This window comes from Ambystoma mexicanum, chromosome 2p, assembly GCF_040938575.1.
Source record: "Ambystoma mexicanum isolate Mex_15411 chromosome 2p, UKY_AmexF1_1, whole genome shotgun sequence".
NCBI lineage: Eukaryota > Metazoa > Chordata > Amphibia > Caudata > Ambystomatidae > Ambystoma > Ambystoma mexicanum.
The window spans coordinates 948,390,303-948,412,520 of record NC_090923.1 but is presented as its reverse complement, the minus strand read 5'-3'; the positions used below and the strand labels follow the sequence as shown (position 1 = coordinate 948,412,520).

The following is a 22,218-nucleotide window of genomic DNA, read 5'->3' as shown; positions in this document are numbered from 1 at the left end:
TTCAGGTTCCAGGGGGCCCAGGTCCCTTTCCCACTTTGCCTTTAGTCCGTCGAGTTGTGGAGCCCTGAATGAGCTAAGGGCCTGATAGAGGGTGGAAGTGACCCTAGAAGAGATGTTACTGCGGGAGAATATTGGTCTCGATGGGAGAGCAAGGGGGTAGGACCGTCGTGTCGGGGAATTGGGCGCGGATTGCGTGGGACAGTTGCGCATGCCGAAACCGGTCCATGGGTGCCAGGTCGAATTGTTCGTGCATGGACTCAAAGCTCAAGAGGCGGCCCTCCTGTATTACTTGTGCTAATGTGTGTATTCCTTTGGTCAGCCAGTGACCGAAGGAGCCCATTTTTACCAGTTCCGGGAGGAGCGCATTGTGCCATATGGGTTGCGACAGTGTTGGCTGGCCTTCCCAGCCGATTAGCTTGTGTGCGGCCCGCCAGGCTCGCCGGATATGGTGGGACATTTTGGGCAGCACCGGGAGTTGGTCGCGGGTGGCGTAGAGGACTTGGAGCGGTGTTAGTGGGGACATGGTCTCCAGCTCTATACGGTTGTGTGGCTGTGTGGGGTCTGCGTGCATCCAGTCATTCACTACTCCTATCTGTGTGGCCAAGTAATAGGTGCGTATGCAAGGTAACCCGATGCCTCCCTCCCACACTGATCTCTGGAGCGTGTCAAGGGCAATCCTGGATTGTTTCCCTCCCCATAGCAGTGTGCGCAGATTCTTGTCGATGAGTGCGAAGGTTTCTCGGGGGATGGGGAATGGGGCGTTCTGGAGGACATACAACAGTCTGGGAAGGGTCATCATTTTGAATAGTGCGGCCCGGCCCATTAGCGACAGGGGGAGAGATTGCCAGTGGGGGATGTCTCTAATGAACCGCTCTATTACTGGTTGTATATTAAGTTGGGGGAACCCATCGAGCGTCGGGTCGAGCCGTATACCCAGGTATTTGAATTCCCTGATAGAGACGTGATATGGGCAGGTCACTGGGATCGCAGGCTCGCCACCCTGAATCGGGAAGAAAATGGTTTTGGCCTCATTAACCTTTAGGCCTGCAAAGGACTGATATTCCCTGAGTATGCGGGAGACCACCGGGCACGAGATACTTGGGTTACTAAGGTATATGAGCAGGTCGTCCGCATAGAGCGAAAGGCGGTCTTCCTCCCCCCTCCCGGCCAGACGAAACCGTTCCAATTGGTGTTAGCTCTAAGCTCAATCGCTAGTGGCTCGATGGCCAGGAGGAAGAGGAGTGGAGACAGCGGGCACCCCTGTCTCGTGCCCCGACCCAGGGGGAATGGTTTGGAGGACATGCCGTTCACCCTCACCGTGGCCTCCAGGGATGCATATAACAGTTTTACCCAGGATATAAATGTCTGCCCCAAGTTCAATTTTTGTACTTTTAACATTGCACGCAGCACCTTACCGTATAGTGCAATTGGGATACTGATACTTTTGTATCACCCCAGCTTTTTATACTTGGGATTTTTGGTTACTTCTAGTGTGCCTGAAGACAGGCTGGTGGCAGCAGATACATTTTTACAGCGTATGGCTACTAAATGTGGCTAGTGCCCTAAAATGGCAGTGCCACAAGAATTTAGCTTGCTTCTTTGACCATACTGTTTGGCCTTCTTCCTGCCTTGCCAGGTCAGGAAATGCCTAATAAGGTAATGTACTTGCTCCAGAAAGCTGCTGCTTTTATGGGCTAGTGATGCCTTTGTGTGTGGGCTTGGACTTGCTTTCAGCTCGGATTTTGGATAACAGAACCCCTGCAGCCATCTCTTCAGATCATCATTGGAGCCAAGCATCCCTTGAAGGACAGCCTGCTGAAGATCCGAAGATGACTGGCCCTGCATCCCTTCCTGTGTTTGGCATGGAGCAGCCCTGTTTGACTACCTGACCTGAAAGACCCTGAGTGGTGCTTCAGCCCTTGTACTAGTGGGACCAACTAGTCTCGATGCCTTCTCGAGGACCTTGCACTTCTGAGCCTTTGGAAGTGTATCTGGATTGCCCGGTGGACAGACCATCTCTCGCGTGGGCTGCCTCACCAGAAATGTCACGTGACGCATCCAAGACAGAACTTTGTGGTCGCCAAATTGTGCCACAAGTCCCTGTTTCCCCGAATTTTAGCATCCCAGCATCAAGGTAGCCTGACCTGGAGCAGCTTCTGTGACCACAACTGTGAGAACACCTGTCGTCTGTGTGGAGACAGTTGCTGGAACTTGCCTTTCTCCAACCTGTAAACTGTCCTGAGGAGGACTGCATTGGTGGGTGTTGCATTTTCTTCATTGACTGAGGTTGCATCTCGCTGCTTCTTCCAAGCAGAAGAATCCTCGATTACACAACCCCCGGGAACCACTCACCGGAACCAGTTGCAGAAGAACGATCCCTCAGCGACCCCCAGATGATCCACATCATCTGGGAAAATCTGAGTCCGAGCGGTAACTAAATGCAGTGCATCTGTCCTCCATAGGATTACATTGGGAACAAATGCCTTTGTCTCCTTATTCAATGCGACTGACCTTTTGGTCGTCGCACCTGGGTCGAGTATCGTCCCCTTGGGTTAGCCTTGGTTAGGAATACAAGAAAACCTTTACTTTCCTTTAGTAAAATAGTTGAAGAACTTGTAAAATATCACCAACACAATCCTACCTGCAGACACCATTCTGATGAGAAGCATTGTGGCTCCTGTGGCTGTTGGGCACAAGGCCCCATACTACTTAAAGTTTGGACTTCTTAAGATCGGTTATTGTTTTATGAACTGGTTCCATCATTGACTGCTTCTGAAGTACTTACCTGCATTTGCTAACTAGGTTATTAGATGTATATTTGAACCTATGGTGCATGTATATATTAGTATCATGGTGTTGTGAGATAATACTACCGTTAGATTAATTTTCCAGTGTGCTCCAAAGGCCAGCAATGAATAACTGTATTTGTATACATAACAGTCTAAACTGAATTGTGCCCTACTCTGTGGAGTTGAGGGCTCCCGACCCAGCTTGCACACCCCTGAGAATAAGCTTTGGCTGCTCTCTGTTGCTACATGGAATGGGTTTTGGCTAATCTCTGAGTTCCCTGTTCACTATAACTAGGGTGCCTTCCTAAAATGTGTTCACCAGACCAGATTCTAGAAATCCATCTTAACAACTGTCTTGTATGTAGGTGAAGTATCCCTGTCTGACCCTCTGGTTATGGGTGCATGGCCACGGTATCACTAAGTGTGTTACTCACATAGCTAAAACTTTTGAAATGTAATAGTCATTTCTAGATTTGTAATGTTTTTGGGCTACATTCTTTTCAAGGGGAAATACATTTTGGCTAGAATGCTGCTTGGGGACCTATCTTATTGGAGGAATTTTGTGGGATCTATTCAGACACCACGAATAATTGATTTTGTGACGATGCAACAACATGCTTTATCAAAGTAGGTGTGTGATGGTAATAGTATGGGCAAGTGATGTTTTGATATGGAACTCGGTCTTCACAGCTACATTAAAAGAAACAGTGTACTTATACGTTAAAAGGAAAGGAATATATGTGGCACTACTATTGGAAATGCACTTGACTTCTACCAGACCAGAGAAATGGTTGAAGGGATGGGCAAGTTCAGGAAGTGGCCCTGCCTACTCAGTATATTCCAGGCAGGTTAATATGAATGTCTAGGGATAACTAGTTTACAATAAGACAAAGTACACAAAGATAGAGTAGGATGGTGCTTTATAGTGGGCAGAATGGAAAGAAAGATATGTATAATGAACACACATGCTCCAAATATCATTGTATTTAGCTATGGGTCGGTGATATTAATTGTACTCTGAATCCAACACTTAACCACGTGGGCTCTTATGTCTATTGAAGTCTCCTGAAATACAAAGGCACTACTTCAAATACTTCGAGCTTGACTTGGTAGATATCTGGAGGACTAGTAACACAGATATTCGAGGCTATTCATGTTCCTCAAATCCCCATGTAGCCCTATACATGCATTGGCTACCTATTTACTGAGTCGTAATGCTCTGGACAATTAGTTAAATGTCAGACCATGCCCCATTGCATGTGAGCTTAATATTATTAACCCTGAATAGATGCTTAATGCCCAAGTGGAGACTTGCAACAGAGTTACTGATGCACCAAGTTTACAGACACTAAGTAAAAACCAGAATTTCATTTTGTGAGTAATGAAGATAGCATACTTGATTAGACAGTGGTCTGGGAACCTTTCCAAAGTTTGAATAAGAAACTATTTCTGACATGGTCTTTTCATATGATTTGAGGAACTGGAAAGAATTATCAAAACATTCCAAGCCCAATGTCTGGAGGTGTCTAAAGGAAGCACTCTGAGCATTCTCAGACAGCAATGAATGGAGAACTGGGATAGACTAGGAAAACACAATTATGCAACATATACTGAGTGAATACATGCTCAGGGAGACAAGGCTGGTAAAATGTTGTGTGATGAATTGAGGGTATGTGTCCTTTCTCCCCAGGTGGGAGCCACCCCTTTTGAGCCTTGAGCGTTGAGCCCCCTCTGCAAGACCCTTCCTAGGGGTATGCGTAAGTGGGACATTAATAGCAGTGACTCTCCCTTAGGGGCCATGGACTCCTATTGCGATGAGGAATACCCGAGACCCAATACCAGATCTGTAAATCTGGGACTACCGGCTATGAAAACTAATCTGTCACCCTTATGTTTGGTTTCAGGCAATGTGGGAACAAAACAGCAGTAGCAAGGAAGAGGAGACGTCTTTTTAAAAGGAGACGTAAATATAACTGGGATGAGTAGCTCTTCTGAGGGGAAGAGTGTATTGTGCGCAGGAGAAGCCCCCCGACTTGTGAAAAGGCAAGGAACGTCAGAGTGAGACGCCGGAGAGCCGACGAATCCTCCAACGGGAGAACCATTGCCTGAACGGCAACCAAAGACCTGTGCGAGGTGGTGGCGTGACCACGGCTGCTTCGTGGTGGGTGAGGCACCCAGAGAACAACATAGAGACCACTAGAGAAGAAAGTACTGCCAACTATCTGCAGCCCATGTCTGTAGTTTGAGAAGCTGGGGACGGTATGCTGGCAATTCAGGCACAGAGAAAAGAAAGGGTGAAGCCAAACAATCTAGTGCGCACCTGGCCCTGTGAGGTTCCCCCGCATCAGAAAAGGTACCGGGAGAACAGGAGAGGTGGGAGGCTGCCAGGGCAACGTATTGGCAGGAGAGAAAACTCTCAATGTTACAAGTATGAAAGTCAAACATTAAGTGAGCAGGATTGAAGATATCTGATATCAATAGCAAGCGTGATGAACAATGTTTTTTGAGAAATAGAAAGTTGAAACGAATACCCTGGGAGTAATGGAGGAGCCCCCTGGTGCTGAGGTGTAACAAGTATTGTGAATTCAGGCTGTCAAGGGAACAGAATCCTAAAGAGAATCCAATGCCAAGAACCCAGGTTAGGGGTACTCATACTTTGGATAAGGTCATACAAAACCTAGGGTTTGTGAACCCTCAAAAATGAGTAAAGACCAGTGTGTGAGAAATGATTTCAAAGAAAATTGTCATTAAGCAGGCATTAAAAAGAGTGCAATGCCCACAAGTATATGGCAAGAGCTACAGGAGCTCATTAAGGAAACGTAGAGAGTATCGGGGAAGAAAACTAAAATAATCCTATATTCTAAAAACAGACATTTATGTACCAATAACCACAAAAGATAAGATACCACCTTAAAGAGAAATCGGCTGGGAAGAAGGCAAGAAGAAAGACAACGAGGAGAAGAGACCTTCTCTTGGACTATTTTGAGTTGTTAATGTTAGTGGTAGGGTCAGGCAGAATTGGGTTTGGGACTGAGGACATCATATACTTTTTGAAGACAGACGAGCACCTTTTGTCAATTTAGATAGGGCGATCCCTTCAGTAATAGGGGAAAAGAGGCCTTTTTCATATATTTTCATTAAAGAAAGATAATGTGTCCTCCATGTGTCGGACTCCTTCTTCCGACCCGCCACAGCACCTTCAGATTCTTCGGGTAGCAGAACACCAAGAGGTACAGCTACATAGGCTATGGATGCTACTTTGTAGCCCTTCAGTAGAGGGTTTAAGAGAAACGCAGGGTCGTTTGTTTTTTGTAAGTTTCTTTTTCTTGGGTTTTCCATACACTTGCACTCAATTCAAACATTGTACAGAGCTCATGTGTTGTTGAACATTGGGGACTAGACACATTTTGCAATCACTGATTTGTGGGTAGGCCATAAGCGCTGTGACACAAGTGAGTACTTTGGGATTCATTTGGCCTTTGGGATCTGCAAAGTTCTCTATAACAGAGACAGATTGTGTTCAGTGGTAAAATTGGTGCAATGTGATAAAGATAATGAGAACATTGATTAAACCAGGCTGATTATAATCTGGTGACTATAGTGCTTGAACGTGTATTATGAGCAAGATATAATACATTTGTAAATAAAAAAATAGAAAAAGACCCGGGACACAGTGGTGCCAACCTAGACGAGTTGGATCCAGGTATGATTGGTTAATAAATTGTTCGTTGTCACTCCACTTTGGCTTGTTTTGTTATTTCTCAAGTGTTTTCATCTGCCAAGCTAGTGTAAAACAGCCAGCAATGTGCCTGCTAGAATGCTCTTCTCACCGCTTTGAACAAAACAGCTGTGTATGTGTGGATTCTACTACATGTATAACAACTCTGTATCAATTTTCAGTTCAGTGTTCTCTGAAATACCACCTTTTGATTTGCCTAGTAGCTTTCAGGTTACAATAGTTCTTACATATTCATAATTTTGTCACCAAAGTTGAGTTGAAGTTATTGCCTTGACTACTGTGGCACCCACAGCACTGGAGTAGATGTTCATGTTTATTGTGATGCATGTTTTTCTTTTGCTTCCAGCACGTCCTTCTTGGGCTGCAGTACCAAGAGCTGTCATGGGATCACACCTACCCTGATGAGGAGGATCACATTCTTTGGCTAGAGTTTGATGGAGACAATGAGGGTACTCCAGTCAACAAGCTTCTTAAAGTATATTCCAAACAGGTAATGTCTTATATTAAAATATTGGTCAAAAGAAAGTCTTTTTGTGACAAGCTCGCTTACACGCATTCTGAAGCTATCATGTGACCGCATTTCATGCAGTTTGTGATAGCACCAAGTTTTAAATGATTGCAGTATGTCCTCATGTTGGGCATTTGACTGTGGTGTTGACTGTGACATTTCCCACCTGGGATCCCCCTTAATGCTAGGTAGGTTATACTGATCGCCAAGTAGATCTCCCAGAACAGTTTTTAAAGTGTTTTTCTGTAGTACACCCATGTCATTATATTTGCCACCATTATGTTTAGAACTTCATTGCACAGACTTGAAATCTCTTTTTCCAATTCCCTTTATTCCATGACTAAGATATAATGTCACTAAACCATATTCTTTTTTATGGCATTCTTTAGACCTATAGAACTATTTCTGGTCTTGATGTACTTTTCATGTCGCCTATGCAGATTCTGTGTATGCTACAATTTCTTTTTTTAGTCACTTCATAATTGTTCCTCAGTCAGTATTTTATGGTGCAGCCTTTGAAGGTTTTTCTACCTAATTTGAATTCCTCTTGGTGCTATGTCCTTGTCCATCCCATTGCAATAACTGGCAGTTCAGCTACCTACTGGTGCATTTCTAATCTATGTAAGCTGTTCTAAACCACAGCTGTGTGCATCCGAGTACCATATATTCAGCTGCATAACCACATCATCTCACCTGTGCACCATCCTCTGTTGTATCATTTCACCCAGACAGTGTGTATTGGAACATACTTTGCTCTTGGGTCAAGGTGTTTTTTAAAATCCTTTTGGCAGGTGGGGAGGATTCCTTTCTCCTCCATTTTCACTCCACAGCTTAAGTTCTGTCCTGCTTTTTTTACAACTTTTTTTTCTACTGTTTTTCCAGTGCCAGGCAGCTTGTTTGTGTGTACTATAACCTATTCTGTTGTGTTTTCAAATATGTATATTGTGTTCCTGACTAATGTAACTTGCTTGGTAAATATTAATTTGACCTGTAATGTCTTTCTTTTCTCTGCCATCGCACAAAGTTCATGTGTAGTTTATGAATGCTTTGAGCACCATAAGATTTACTGTGATTGGCCCAAATACATAAACTAGATGGGGGGGAAGCATGGGGTGATGATTAGGAGGGATCCAATACAGGCTACGCAATGGACACATTTTTATTTTTTACTGGGATCTTAAAAATGCTTGATGTGTGGAGAAGTGACCACGTTGACTTTAGCACATGGACCTGGGAATGATATCCCCAGGTGCACAACAGCAGCTGTCTGCTGTAAAAGCATATCCCTGGTCAGAAACCAATCCATTTGGGATAAGCAAACCAGAAACTGGTCCCATAATTCCTCTCTTGAACAATACCAAACCCACACTGGATCCAAGGAGTGGAGATTTTGACCCGGGTGCAATGCACCATACAGAGGCCGTCTGGTCACCTAGGTCTGGAAAATGGCCGACAAACTCTTTGCTAAGCCAGATGGCCCAAACCATGTTAAACCAACAAGAAAGGCAATACATCTTCCATACTCCCTTGTTCCCAATAGAGGAAAGCCCAGACTGCACTAGCAAATCCTACTTAAAGATTTGACATCTAGGACGAAAATGGGAAAGACTGGGGTAACCCACAGCAGTATTTTTCATCCCCCAAAGGGGGCAGCCTTGGGGAACACACACACACCCCTAACCCATTTAATTTCCAGAGTGGCAGTGGAAATCCCAGTCCTCACCCGCACAGGTAATGGACACACAGAGCTCCACTTCCTTCCCAAACTACCAGGACACTGGCTAGGAGGGAGCTCATGTATCCTCATAGTTGCCAGCACAAGCAAAACAAATGGCTGCAGCCTTTATTAAAAGCAAGGGAAATGATACTCTGGAACAGCCTTCCTACCTCCCTGAAACTTGAGGAGAACCACCTCCGGTTCCGGAAGCACCTCAAAACCTTCCTCTTTGCCTCCGCTTTCTCTCCCCCTCTCCCCTGCTAATACTACTGAAACTGCACTGAATCTGCAACTGGGCCATTCACCGTTCTCGGCCCAGCCACTCTCCCCTGGACTGCCTCCACGGCAACCCCTGCACTACGGGACTGTCTGTATCCATACAGCCCCCCTTCCCAGCACTTGTCTGCACTTACCACCAGCTGGCCCTTGTTATTTATCCTGTATGCTGTATGCTAATAACCCTGTACTGCACTTTCCCCTCTCCCTTTCCCCCATGCACTTTCCCTTCCCCTCTACCCTTGCACTTGCACGATCTGAATGACACCTGGCCTAGTAAGATCGTTGTCTGTCTCCCCTTGTTCCCCCCCCTGCCTCGTCGCGCCTTGAAACACTTGTGTATAGGCACGTTACAAATGCCTTATCATATCATATCATATATCATACCCACACAGCACCAAACATGATGGCAAACAAAGGAGAAACTTTTTTTTCCAAACTCCCAACCCACAGGAGTACTGCTTAATACATACCTTGAGCTGTTTCACGCAGGAGGTCCCAAAACGAGATTCCGAGAAGGGAAACACCCCACCCTAGGACAGGGGAACAAAGAAGCAGCTCCTTCCCTGCCAGCAACAAGCACAGATTGAAGTGGGATCCAAGGTGGCAACTTCCCGTTTTAAAGACTGCCCACCCCGCCTCCCATTACTTCAAAGCAAGTCTCTGCCATGGAGCATGTCCAGAGCAGGCATGTGACCCCTGTGGCCAAAGAGCAAGAAGCAAGTCAGTCCACGCACTAACAAGGCCCAGCATCCACGAAAGAGTGGATGAGAGTTTGATGCAACAGAGGAGGCAAGTTGTGGCATTAAAAAGGAAGTTGATTGCCGGAGCAGACAGGAAGGTTGCTAGGTTGGCTGTAAAACCTGGAGTCTAAGACCAGATTGTCAAGACCCAGAGAGGAAAGGATGGTTGCTGGGTGGGTTGTAAGACCTGAGGTGGAACAACGGATTGCCTGAGTCAGAGAGAAAGTGAAGATTCCTGGGCAGATTTTAAGACCTGGAGTGGTAAATTGTAACTCCTGGAGACACGAGGCTGATTGTAAGACCCCAGATAGGAGAGACTCATTGTAACACCTGGAGACCGGAGAAGACTGAAAGCCAAAGACCAGAAATACAAAAGGGAAGCGATTGAAGCAGAGACCAAAAGGCAGCGGAATAGAGACCTGTCCACAGCTCTATTAAAAGGCAGACGAAGCAAAGGCAGATGCCTTTGATGAGGGAGAGACTGGGAAGGTGAAGACGAAGGATCGAACCAAGGAGAAGGCAGAGCAGGAAAGGGCAAAGACTGTGTCAAGGGAAAGAAAGGGTGGAAGCCGTGAACAGAGAGGAGGAAGCGCCCCTAAGGCGTCGAGAATGACAGGGTAGAGAGCCTGGCCTAGGAGACATTGCAAGCGACGAGAAGGAGGTGGCGAGGAAAGATAAAAGGTCCCCTGTAAACTAACCCAGGAAAAATGAACATAGTGTTATTTTCAAATGTTGGGGAACACCATAAAAAAGAAAACCATCCTGACACCTTAAATAAAAACCATAAACTTTAATATCCTTTGCGTCATTTGTTATAACTTGTGACAAACAGAGCACACCCTTAAAGAAATGCACCTAGTCCGCAATATCCTCTAGGTTTCTTGCTGGAAGAAAGAGTTGAACATAAAATCTTCCAAGATGGTATTTCAGAGATCCAAACAGTAGTCCCTCGCTGTCAGTGAAGCATAGCAATGTAGACGGACACCTTAAGTGTTATTTGGCAACGTTTGAAATTCAAAATAAAAACTGAGTAACGTTAAAAGAATAGCACATACACCTCTATAAGATTACTTTTTAGAAGAGCAAAAGTATCTCCTTACAATCAGCGAAGTATAGCAATGAGGAACTACGTCTTAAAAGTGTGCTTCCGTGAGGTTCGAAATTTACATTGAAACCCAAATTACCTACCATAAATAGGACAGAACGCCTGTAACATGACATAGCACATAACCGTCTACATGATGACATTTTGGATGTCCTAGTAGCCCCACACAATCAGCAATGTATAATGTGAGGAAGGACAACTTATTCGTGTGATTCTGTGAAATTCAAAATTCGCTTTAAAATGGGAGTAAAATAAAGCATTAATAGTGGATGCAGCTCTAGAACATGACATTCTAGAGACACAAAAGTAGCCATTTGCTGTCAGTGAAGTATTCCTCTGAGGGATGATACTTTAAAAATGTGATTTAGTGAAGTCTGAAATTGGTATAATTAACAAGAAGGTGAAGTTCTTAAACAAAAATAAATGATCTTGCTCCAAACGATGCAGGAAACGAGCACTGTGCAGAAATTAATAAAGCGGTGCAATCAGTGGTCGAAGTATACGAAAAGTAGTGGAACTATGTTCTCTGCTGGCCTTCCCCCGCTCCCCACAAACCCCATCGCCAATCCCCCTCCTACGAGCAATACAAACACCCAAACCTATGTGCCTGCTGTTTGAGAATGTTCAGTTCAGTGCAGTTCACCGAAGTGCAAGTTTCAACTTCTTCCTGCACTTTTGTTTTAAAACTAAACCATTCCGGAACAGTTTCTTTTTAAAATAAAAGTAAAGCAATGGTAAAATGTAATTTAAAAAAGTAGAGGAGCACCGCTCCCGCCCACTTCGTACAATAGAAAAAGGGCAAGATGATAATTAAATGAATCAAGTAGAGGTAAGAGACAACTGAAATTCCTTATTCTGGTAACCAGAAGGGAAAAATGAATGGTAACTGGAATAAGCGCAGGATGGTTTAGGGACCACAAATGATAATGTTGACAGCGGAGAGACAGTGAAGGAGTGTAAGGAGAAATCCAAGAAGAAAGGTAGGGTCGGGTGAGACTGTGATAGCATTTAAATGTGATACAGAGAAAATATAACGAGCCTGAAATCAAATGGAAGAAGGGATGGAAAAAAGGAGAGCAGGGAAGAAGCTGAAATAGAAGTCAGAGAGAAGAGTTGAGCGGGGTGAGCTGAAAGGAAGAAAAATCAATGAAAAACCCAGAACAATAGTCAAATCTAGAAACACAGAAGTGATAAGAAAAAGGGCGATTGCGACGGATGCTGGAGATGGTATTGGCAAGTTTGTGCGGTGGTGGAACTATGATGATAGAAATAAGGAGCAGAATCAAATGTGATGCTGAGATTACGAGCAGTCACAAAGAAGGGGAGAGTCGATTGAGGTATGAAGAGAGGGAGGGGGGAGGATGTTGGAAAACAGAACCTTGCTTTTAGAGGGGTTGAGCCATCCAAGATTGGACAGAGGAAGGAAAAGTAGACCATACAGTAAGCAGAATCGGAGAAAGGAAAATAAGAAAATCGGAGTCATCTGCTTGAATCGCGGTAGAGGCCAAAAGATTCTTTGAGTGAAGCGAGAGGAATAGGGTGAATAGAGAAGAATAGAGGACCATGTACAGACCATTGAGGGAAACTGTAGAGGAGGGGACGGGGAGAGCAGGGATGGCTGCCCCAGGAAATCAAGTAAGTGCGTTTGGAGATAGAGGATTGAAACCAGAGAAGAACAGAACCAGAGAGCCCAAGAGATGAAAGGGCAGCTTGTAGAGTAGGGTGATCCGCAGTATTAAATGCAGCAGAAAGAAAAAGGATAAGTAATGCAATAGGCCTTTTGATGTTGAGCAGAGCGGAGAGAATTATAAAAGTAAAAGAGCAGTTTCTGTGAAATGTGCAGCGTGAAAATCCGACTAGTTAATGGGTAAAAGAGAGAAAATTAAGATAAGTGATTTGTGAATAAACTGTTTTGTCAGAGTTTAGCGAGGAAGGGAAGAAGAGAAATAGGTTGGAAGTTAGAATGAATGGTCAATTGAAGGTTTTTTAGAATGGGAATAATCAGGGCATGCTTGAACAGATTGGGAATGGGGGTTGAGGAGAGAGAGGAATTAATGAGTGAGGAAATATAAGATGTCTTAGAGGGGATAGATCATGGGAATTAAGAAAAGAGGGAATGGGATCCTGAGGGGGAAGCAGTAGGATGTGCATGAGCGAGAAGAGAGGAAGTGTCGGTAAGGAGAGAAAAAGGTGGGGGGGAGAACATTGTAAGCTCGAGGGGGTAGTAGGGGAGGTGAGGGGTGAGAATTGCAGAGTGAGAATCTGAGATTAGACCGCTTAGAAGTAAAATATTCTGCCAGGTTAGTAGCCAACAGTGAAGAAGGAGGGTCGGGCGAGGAAGGAGAGAGTAGCTTATTGATCAAGTGAAACAAACAACGCGGATGAGAGGGAAAAGATAGTGTGAGGGATGAAAACTACTGTTTTTGCCATCAGTGTAGTGTCATAAGAGGAGTAGTGAGTGGACTGTCGGGTAAGAGCATCGGGGGGAACGAGTTTTCTCCTAAGACTTTCAGGTTTCTGCAGGGATGAAAATAAGAAATGAAGAGGAGAGCCAAGGCTGCAAAGGTTTAGGGGATGGAACGAAAGTGTGGTAAGGAGAAACCGAATACAGAATGGATGCACTCTATACAAATCCTGTGATAGAATACTCTTAATTTATTGCTTTTTTACGTTAGTTTATTATTGTTACTTTCTCATTGGTTGTTTAATCCTTCTCTTTTGCCTTATTACTCAGCCTGATCATTGGTAAATTGTAATACCTCAAAACATGTTCTCCCTTAACACACCTCCTTCTAGGGGATTATATTTATACTGAATTAAAAAATAAACAAAATCATTCCATTGTTATTTATTTTGTGTTGCCAAAAAACAGCTAAATGCTGCTTGGTATTACCTCTAAAAACATACAGGTTTTTTGTTGTGCAAATATTTAATATTTTTTCCTTAATTCCAATATTCTTTTGATGTTTTTTTTATTGATTTTTTTGATCATTTGCCTTTTTAGGAACATAGAAATTCATATATTGATTTTATTCTGTTAATTACTTAAAACGCATTGACTAATCTTTCCTCGGTTTTGAATTTTTGTTGATGTTATTTGCTATTTTGGCTCATTTGTATTATCTGCATGTTAACATTTCTTTTGATTCTAGTGACTACATCAAAATGAAATTGGGCCATTAAGTTTGCGCCAGTTTTTTTGTTGAAAAACTTCAAGATCTACCATTCCAAATTATGTATAGTTTGTACTAGGTTTCTCATATAGATGTTACTTTTAAATTGTATAAGTTATATAAAGGCTATGTTTTGCCATCATGTGTTCTCCCATTGCCTTCTCAGATCAGGAAATTCCATGTATGGTAAGCATTTTCTTGGGTAAAATTACTAGTTTCTCAGATAAAATGGTGGTGTGAGCATCTGGCCTGATGTGGGGGCTGGGTCTGTCTAGTCCAAATCCACACTCTAGTCATGGGTGTCTCTGTTGCTGTGCAGATGCATGCACTACACTGTCAATATTGGACAGCACTTGCCAATTTGAATAATGCATATCCTTGCCCTTGGTAAAATGGGGGCACCTCAGTAGGAATTTGGGATAAAAAGTAGTCCTGCAGCTGTTAATCAGGTTGTCTTTTAGACTCATGACCCTACAAAGAGTTACAGCACACTGAAGACATGAGGATGATCGTTAAAGACATCTACCACTTTTATTTTTTCATTTGTTAAATGGCCAACACAGCCTTTTACAAAAAAATGCTGTACAAATTTCATACACAAAACGCATTAAATTCATCCACATAGTTAAAACATATAAAACGTTTTACTTAAGTTGTTTAAAAAAATTAAATCATTTTAGTTTGTTTACAACATATGTTTCATACCATAAAAGAACCAATAGTAAAAGTGCAACGTGATTAAGGTGCCGCGAAGTGGGACTAAGCCTCTTCCAATTTCAAGGAGTACAGAAATTGCAGTAGTTCTACCGGACAGACAGTATTGCCCCATATTTTTGCCATCACCTGTAGAGAACAAGTCACCATATTTTATTAAAACAATCTCACCTATTCCCGTAAATTGCAACACATGCTGTTAAGAGGTGTCTGCGTATGCTGTTCTCCCATACAAAAATAACAATTGCCTTGGTCTGGGGCCAAAAGCCTGTATCTAATCATTACTTATTTGGTTAAGGTTAAATTCCAGCTGAAAAGCAAGAAACCTCTTCAAACTTCCTTGTCTGGATAAATTGATAGATACAGTGCTAAAGTTCACAACTTTTTATGTCCCACGTCAAGTGACTGTGACCGATAGTGCATAGTATCCAGTGTGTTGGGCCAGTTATGGAGATAAAGCAACTTCTTGACGCCACATGGATTACCAACCAAGTCTGCCACTGAGGACCCCACATCAAAATCTGCGATAAATAGAAGGATGAAAAAGAGTTGATGTACTTGTCCCCCAATGATTCCAGAATGATCAAGTCGAGAAACAAGGAGTTCTTTACAGGGCAAACAATCTTGCTATACAAATTGAGATACCTCCAACATGCGCTTGCTCCTAAAGATGTAATTCTCAGCTCATACCTAATTGGCATGATGGGCACGCTGTTAGAAACCCGAAGCATCTTCCTCCACATCAAACTTGCCAGTACAGGCAAATAGTCTAGGATCCAACAGTCCATCAACTCAATCCTGTAGGGAAGTTTAAGGACAATCTTGCCTTCGAAAAACTTCAACCCAGGATACAGTGAGTATTTGCCATATTTGGAATACCTTCGACACAACTGATTTAGTAATGCACTCATGCGTATTTTGAGCTGTTTTCTAGTGAGCTGCTTTTGTGTTTTTTTTTTTTTTCTGGATGGGAACCCCCAAATAAGTAAAGTGATCAACTCCAAATTCGATTTCCAAGTAAACACAGAATCACATTTCCGCATAGTTCAATGAATACCTTTAGTCTTAGATGGATTAACTTTCAGACTATGAACCCATGCAAAATTAGAAAAATTAAGCAAACTTTCTAAGCCCCTCTGTGTGCATTAAAATAGAAGGAAGTCGTCGGCGTATGCAAACCACATCACTTGAAGGTGGTTTCTAATCTTAGGGCTTGCCAACGCTGATGACGAAAAAACACTCTCCTACATCAGACATATACAAATTAAAGAGGTAGGGTGGCAACACACATCTCTGCCTCACCCCTCACAAGTTTTCTATACGTCGAGAGAGAAGACCTTGATGATTCAAACCCATTCGCACATTTGACCCATCATATAGGCTGGAGATGAGCTGTAACAATTCTTCTGGAATCACTCATCCTTTAAGTTTGGCCCAAAGGAGAGATCTGCTGACCGCATCAAAAGCTGCTGACACGTCGATACTCGGCCAAACATTGAATCATATTTGGCCCTCCATACTGTACAGTTCAGTACAAAACCGTACAGACGTCTGCCATTTGGATATTATACCGACCGATAATTTCTAATCTTCCAGGTGCTCCAACAGCAAGAATGCAAAGACCTTGTTGTCAGCATCCAGGATTCCGACCTGTCGGTAGTTCTTGGGGTCTGATCTACTTGCCCTTTTAAAGACTGGCACAATATGCGCAGTTGACCAGCTAGTGAGGAAACGAACAGTCTCAGTAATCTGTTCAAAAAGTATGGACCGAATATGGGCCCACAAATGAGGATCTCCCTTAAATAAAAGGGTAGATGCTTATTTGGCCCTGGAGGCACTCATTCGATGAATGATTTCCTCAATCCCATCAGGGGAAACCGGCAACTTCCAGTTTAAATTGTTCATAGGCAGATAATTGTTACCCCATGAGTCACCCTCCCCAGAATTAGCAAAGACAGTTGAGTAATGTAATGTTACCCACAATTCTTGAGGGATTGGATTGGCCTCCCGTCCCTATAGGAGATTCGCCAGGTCATTAAGCAAGCACCAAAATGCTTGAGTGTTATTAGCTAAGGCTTGAAGCATTATTTCGGCTTCCTGTTGGCATCCGATGGCACAATATGATTTCAGCTAGTTCTTGTAAGACTACCTGGCTTTATTAATAGACACCCCTCTGGCTTTTGCCGATAGTGTAGGGGTTCTATTAATAGTTCTTATGCATGCTCGCAGATGTCGTTTTCTATTTGCGACCTCTACGTCATAGAGGTGAACATGATTATCCGACGCTGCCGTCTCAGGGGCACCAGGTCGGAACAAGCAGCAAATATCTTAGATCACCAACAGAGTTTTCAAAATTCTCAATCGAGAAACATTCCTTCCACTCTACACCAGAAGTAGTTTGTAGATATCCTGCAAAACTCAAATTAACACGGCGGACACTCGGAGGGTTCCAGTCAGTAGGTACCCCTATCCATCTGAGGCAACTCCCCTTAATTACTCCCATCCAGCTCAAACTCCACATTCAACACACAATGATCACTAAATTCAGTCGGAAGAATAGTCATGAGTTTGAATTTCTCAAATAATTTTGGGCTTGTGAATATGTGATCCAGTGTTGAAGTAAAAGAAGCAGTAAACCATGTGAAATGGCTCAGAATGTCCCCCGTTATAAGGTTGGTGAAAATATTTAAATTCCCACAACCGAGATGCCAATAAATGTTAACAACCAAGATGTTAGTTGGTCCCCATTAATGACCAAACATGAGTGGCTATAAAACCAAACGTGTAGTTTATGCTCTCATTGATCTTGTATAACTGACTGGATTTAACTAAAGTCGGTAGACCTCCCGAAGGATGGCCCCCCTAAGGTCCCTTTTTGGCTAACTGAAAACTACAGACCTAACCATCAACAACGTGCGGTTACATTAACCAGGTTTCTTGGAGATTTATAATCATTTTGGACTTTATAAAGGCACCTACTGGGTTTTCGGAAGTGATCAAAGAAAAACTATCACTCAATGTCCTGTGATGACATGGTACCAAGTGAAGGTATATATTTTTGATTTTATTGGACACTGTATGGCACCTATACACAAGGGTTTCAAGGTGCCACAAGACAAGATGGGGGTGGGAGGGACATCGGAATCACAAAAGTAGAACAGAAATGGTTATATTGGTCTTGTGACAATCCTACCGTGTAAGAGTTGGGTGCCCCCAGGGAAGGGAGGGGCAATTGCTGGGCAGGCCAAGGTGGCAAGTGCCAGGGGGAAAGGGAGGACCAAGTTGGGCTAGTCTGCGAAATGAAGCCTGAGGGCAAGTGCTGGCAAAGGATCCTGGGGGGACTGGTAGGGGGTGGTCTAGCCCCTGTATGACTCTGAAGAGACCAGGCCCCAGTTGCAGCGGCAGAGGGAAAGTTAGCATGGGAGAGGGAAGGAAGAGGAATAAAGGAAAGTCTTGACAAGTTTCTGTAATTTAAGAAGATCTGGCTCAAGTCTGAGGTGGGGAGGGAGGCCGTTCCAGAGGGAGGGGCCAGCCAAATAAAGGGATCTACCTCCCACTCTGTGCCTGGAGAAGCGTTTGACCTGCAGAGTTGGAGCCAGAGGACCCAAGGACTCTGGCTGGGAGGTATTTAGGGAGGGAAAGCTGAATGTAGAGAGGTCCCAGACAGCCTTGTGAATGATGCAAAGGGTCTTGAATTTGATCCTTGCGGTCACCGGGAGCCAGTGGAGAGATTTTAGGGCTGGAGAGATGCAGTCCCTAGGCTTGAGACCAAAGATAAGTCTTGTAGTCCTATTCTTCATTAGTTGAAGGGAGGAAAGAGGCAGATTGAAGGCAGGCGTCCCAATGAGAAGGATCTCTGTCTTACTGGTATATAGGCAGAGATCATTGGCAGAGCAGCATGCCTGAATAGCAGTTAGGCAGTCAAGCAGTCAGGAGGAGGATGAGGATATCATGGAGAGGGTTTGAGGATGGAGTATTAAGAGTCCACGTTAAAGAGTGTCTTCACAGGTGTTCAGGAGAGCAGTTTCCGTGCCTCTGGCTGCCCTAAAATCAGACTGGTGGTCATGGAGGCAGCCAGCCACTTCAGTATGGAGGATTAGTTGGGGATGACCAACTTGTCCATGAGTTTGCCCAAAAAAGGAGTGATAGAGAGAGGGCGATAATGAGCTGGGCAAGAAGGGTCAACAGACAGCTTTTTTAGGAGAGGGTGCACAAGAGAGTGCTTAAGGGGTTGAGGGAAGGAGACAGTGGCAAATGAGTGGTTGCAGAGGCAAGCCAAGGCTGGGGCGAGAGAGGTGATGTTGTCCTTGATGGTTCTGGAGGAGCAGGGAAGCACCTGTTTAGAGGAGACTTTTATAGAGCCGACAACTCTAGAGATTTCATCTGGTGCAATGGGAGAGAAAGAAGAGTATGGGGATCAGAGGGGGCCAAGGGAGGCGAGAGAAGGGGGTAGGTGGGTCGGTGGAGCAGATGACTGAGAGGGACTGGATGTCCAGCGTTTTGGAGGAAAAGTGGGCAGCCGGTGCAGAGCAGAGAGCTGAAGTGGGCAGCCGGTGCAGAGCAGAGAGCTTGGGAGGGAGGAGGAGACTGCAGTAGGATTGGCAAGTTCCTTGCAGATTTTAAAGAGTTCAGCTGTGTTATTGGTGGCTCCAGAGATGCAGGCTTGGACATGAGCCCTCTTTTTGGAGCAGATGGAGTGGCGATATTACCTATGGAGTAGGCGGTAGACCAGTGTGTCAGAGGATGAGCTAAATGCCTGCCACTTCCGCTCTGCAGCTTTGCACTTGGTTTCAAAGTGGCCAAGTCGGAGTGATACCAAGAGTTGCATTTGGAGGCGGGCTTCATGCGGATCCCCATGATGGTGGCAAGGATGTGCAGGGTGTAAGAGATAGAAAGGTGGTTAGCTAGAACATAGTAGGAAGGAGAGTCAAAGGAAGGGGGAGGAGGAGGGATGAAGTAAGAGGCAAATGCAGTGACTGATACACGCTTCATTGGTCGAATGACTGAGAAGGAGAATGGCATTGCGGGCTGGGTTCCATGTCATTTCATCGCGGGATGGTTATTCGCGGTGTTTTTTACTGCAATATTTTTTTTCCGGAAAACCCATCGAATAATTTTTTCTTTTGGGGCGGGGATGCAGGGTTTCCCGCAACACCCCATTTTTAAAACAATTCGATGGGTTTTTTTCGAAAATTTGTGGTAAAAACCCCCGCAAAAAAGCATCCCGGGCGGAGGCATCATCAGGGTGCAGGGAAGGTCAGTGTGGGAAGAGAGAAGAGTGGTCAAACCAGGAGATAGAGGTAATAAGAGAGTTGGAGAGAGGGGGGAAGTCTGTTGAGATGAGAGCATCCAAGGTGTGTCCGGCAGAGTTGTTTGGGCCAGAGGGAAGGATAGTGAGGGTGTCATGATCTCTGCTTCCAAAAGATCGGGACTTGCCCGACTCCCTTGGAAGCAGACCCATAACCCCGGTTCCGAGTGCCAGCCAGTCCCAATTGGGACCTTTTGGACCCTGTCCTGGCGCCAGTGGCACCAGGCTCATAAAGATGCCCAGTCCCAGCGCTGGAAGCGCCGGGCTCATAATGCTTGGGTGGACTTACCTGCAGCAGACCATGCTGCTTACTTACCTGCCAGTTGAACCCCTGATCCTCTTCTGTTTGGGACTACTTTTCCTGTTGGGTGGGGCTGGAGCCACTCCCTAGGTTCAGAACACTGGAACTCTTCTGGAAAGCAGGAACTCTTTTCTTACCTAGGCGTGGCTGTGGAAGGAGACACCTAAGCACTACAGGAGGCTATTTAAACCACACCCGATGGATAAATCTTGCTTTGTGTTATTCTGCATTCTCTGCAGCAGAACGCTCATCGTGTCTTCTGCTTCTGATCCTGGGCCTAAGGGAACAAAGGCTTACCATCCTGGAATCCAGTCTTCAGCAGCACCTGTAAAGACAAAGAAAGAACAGGTTAGCACTATGGTCTTCAGTGGCAGCGCATCTCTTACCTGGTACATCGGCTGTCACCAACGCCTTGCGCTGCATTCCGGCATCTGAAAGACAAAAGAAGGTGCGTTTAAAGACATTGGGCAACTTTATTACTCACATGCCATTACTCCTTCCCACGCCGAATCCAGTGGGTATTCCAGCACCCTTCAGCTTCTCTAAAGCTCCGAACTTGTACCTGCAAGATAAAAGGGACAGTTAGTGCGCATCGTGAAGCAGGCTACAAGCGCTTACTTACGTGCTTCCAGGCGCTTATATTCCTCACGCGGGTTCGATCCTCAACTCTCATCAGCCCGCCATCCGCCATCGCCGGAACCCTGCAAAACAAGAGATATCATTACAAAAGACTTTTAAGACATTTGAAGTGCCCAGAACTTACCGTTCGTGCAGTTAACGACGGACAGCAGTCCTCTGAGGTCAAGAGGCCTGCACCCTTATCCAGTGAAGAAACTGGTTACGGCACCCTGCCCCGAGGCAGATGGAGAGCTCGGCGTTCACTTACCTAAGGTGAGGGCGTTAACCTTTGGGGTTCTACAGGAGAAGAGAAAGTGAAGAGGAGAGAGGCACCCAATAACCCCAGTTCATTAATCCCATATTTTCTATCTGCAGACATCTTACTCTTCAAGTCAGACATACAGTGCACAGAGGTCCAGCCCAAAGAGCCAACCGTGTGTTACACATCACCTTTGAAGATACGGCATTCACCCAGTCAAGACCGGCGCCTCTGCGGGAATCAGGTGAGCGTTACAGAGGGAAAGTATTGCAGAGGTCGCGAAAGAGAACAGTGGTCACATCAGGAGAGTCGAGATGGATGTTAGTCACCAAGGAAGATGAGTTGCGGGGAGGCGGCAAGAAGAGAGGACAGGTCGGCCCATTCTCAGAGGAAGAGGAAGAGGGAGGTCGGTCCGGGGGGCCTGTAAATGGTATTGAGAGTAAGAGAGAAGGTAGGCGAGACAGCCTGCAGACTAGGCTTTCAAAGAATGAGTAGGTTTGAGTGGGGATGAACCCACTTGGGGAAGATCAGAGTCACTCCACCACCAGGCCAGGAGGGACTGGGATTGGACAGGATCTTGTAGTGCCAAAAGCAGTGACGGAACTGGCCTTGAACCACACCTCAGTGAGAGCTAGGACGTCCAGGTCTTCAAGGAGGTGACAGATGTCAGAGGAGTGTTTGATAGCAGAGCGAGAATTGAAGGTAGCTAAGTGAAGCTGGTTGCCCCCTTTAAAAGATTTGCGATGCATTATAGCATGCATTAGTCCAAGAATGTTAGTATGATCCAGAATTATGTTTGCTTTCCTGTAACACTCTCAAGCACACTTTGCTGGGGGCAAGTCCCCTGAGGAACTCAAACGTTCTTATAGGGCCCTGTGGATAATGCATATCCTTATTTCCAATATCTCTACCTTTGGAACCTTAAGCACACTATATGTCACAAATTGAGGTTTCAAGGGCGACTCATT

The 22,218-nt window shown here is 44.9% G+C and overlaps 1 protein-coding gene across 11 annotated transcripts in view; it reads left to right on the top strand.

Annotated features, from left to right (window-relative positions):
- The window catches only part of FRMD8 (FERM domain containing 8), a 1,471,206-nt gene that overhangs the window by 1,123,480 nt on the left and 325,508 nt on the right, over positions 1–22,218 (top strand). For all 11 annotated transcript variants that reach the window (XM_069644727.1, XM_069644720.1, XM_069644726.1 and 8 more), the window contains one exon: positions 6,875–7,018. In XM_069644727.1, the coding sequence (XP_069500828.1) occupies positions 6,875–7,018 (144 nt within the window). The remainder of the gene's footprint in view (positions 1–6,874; positions 7,019–22,218) is intronic.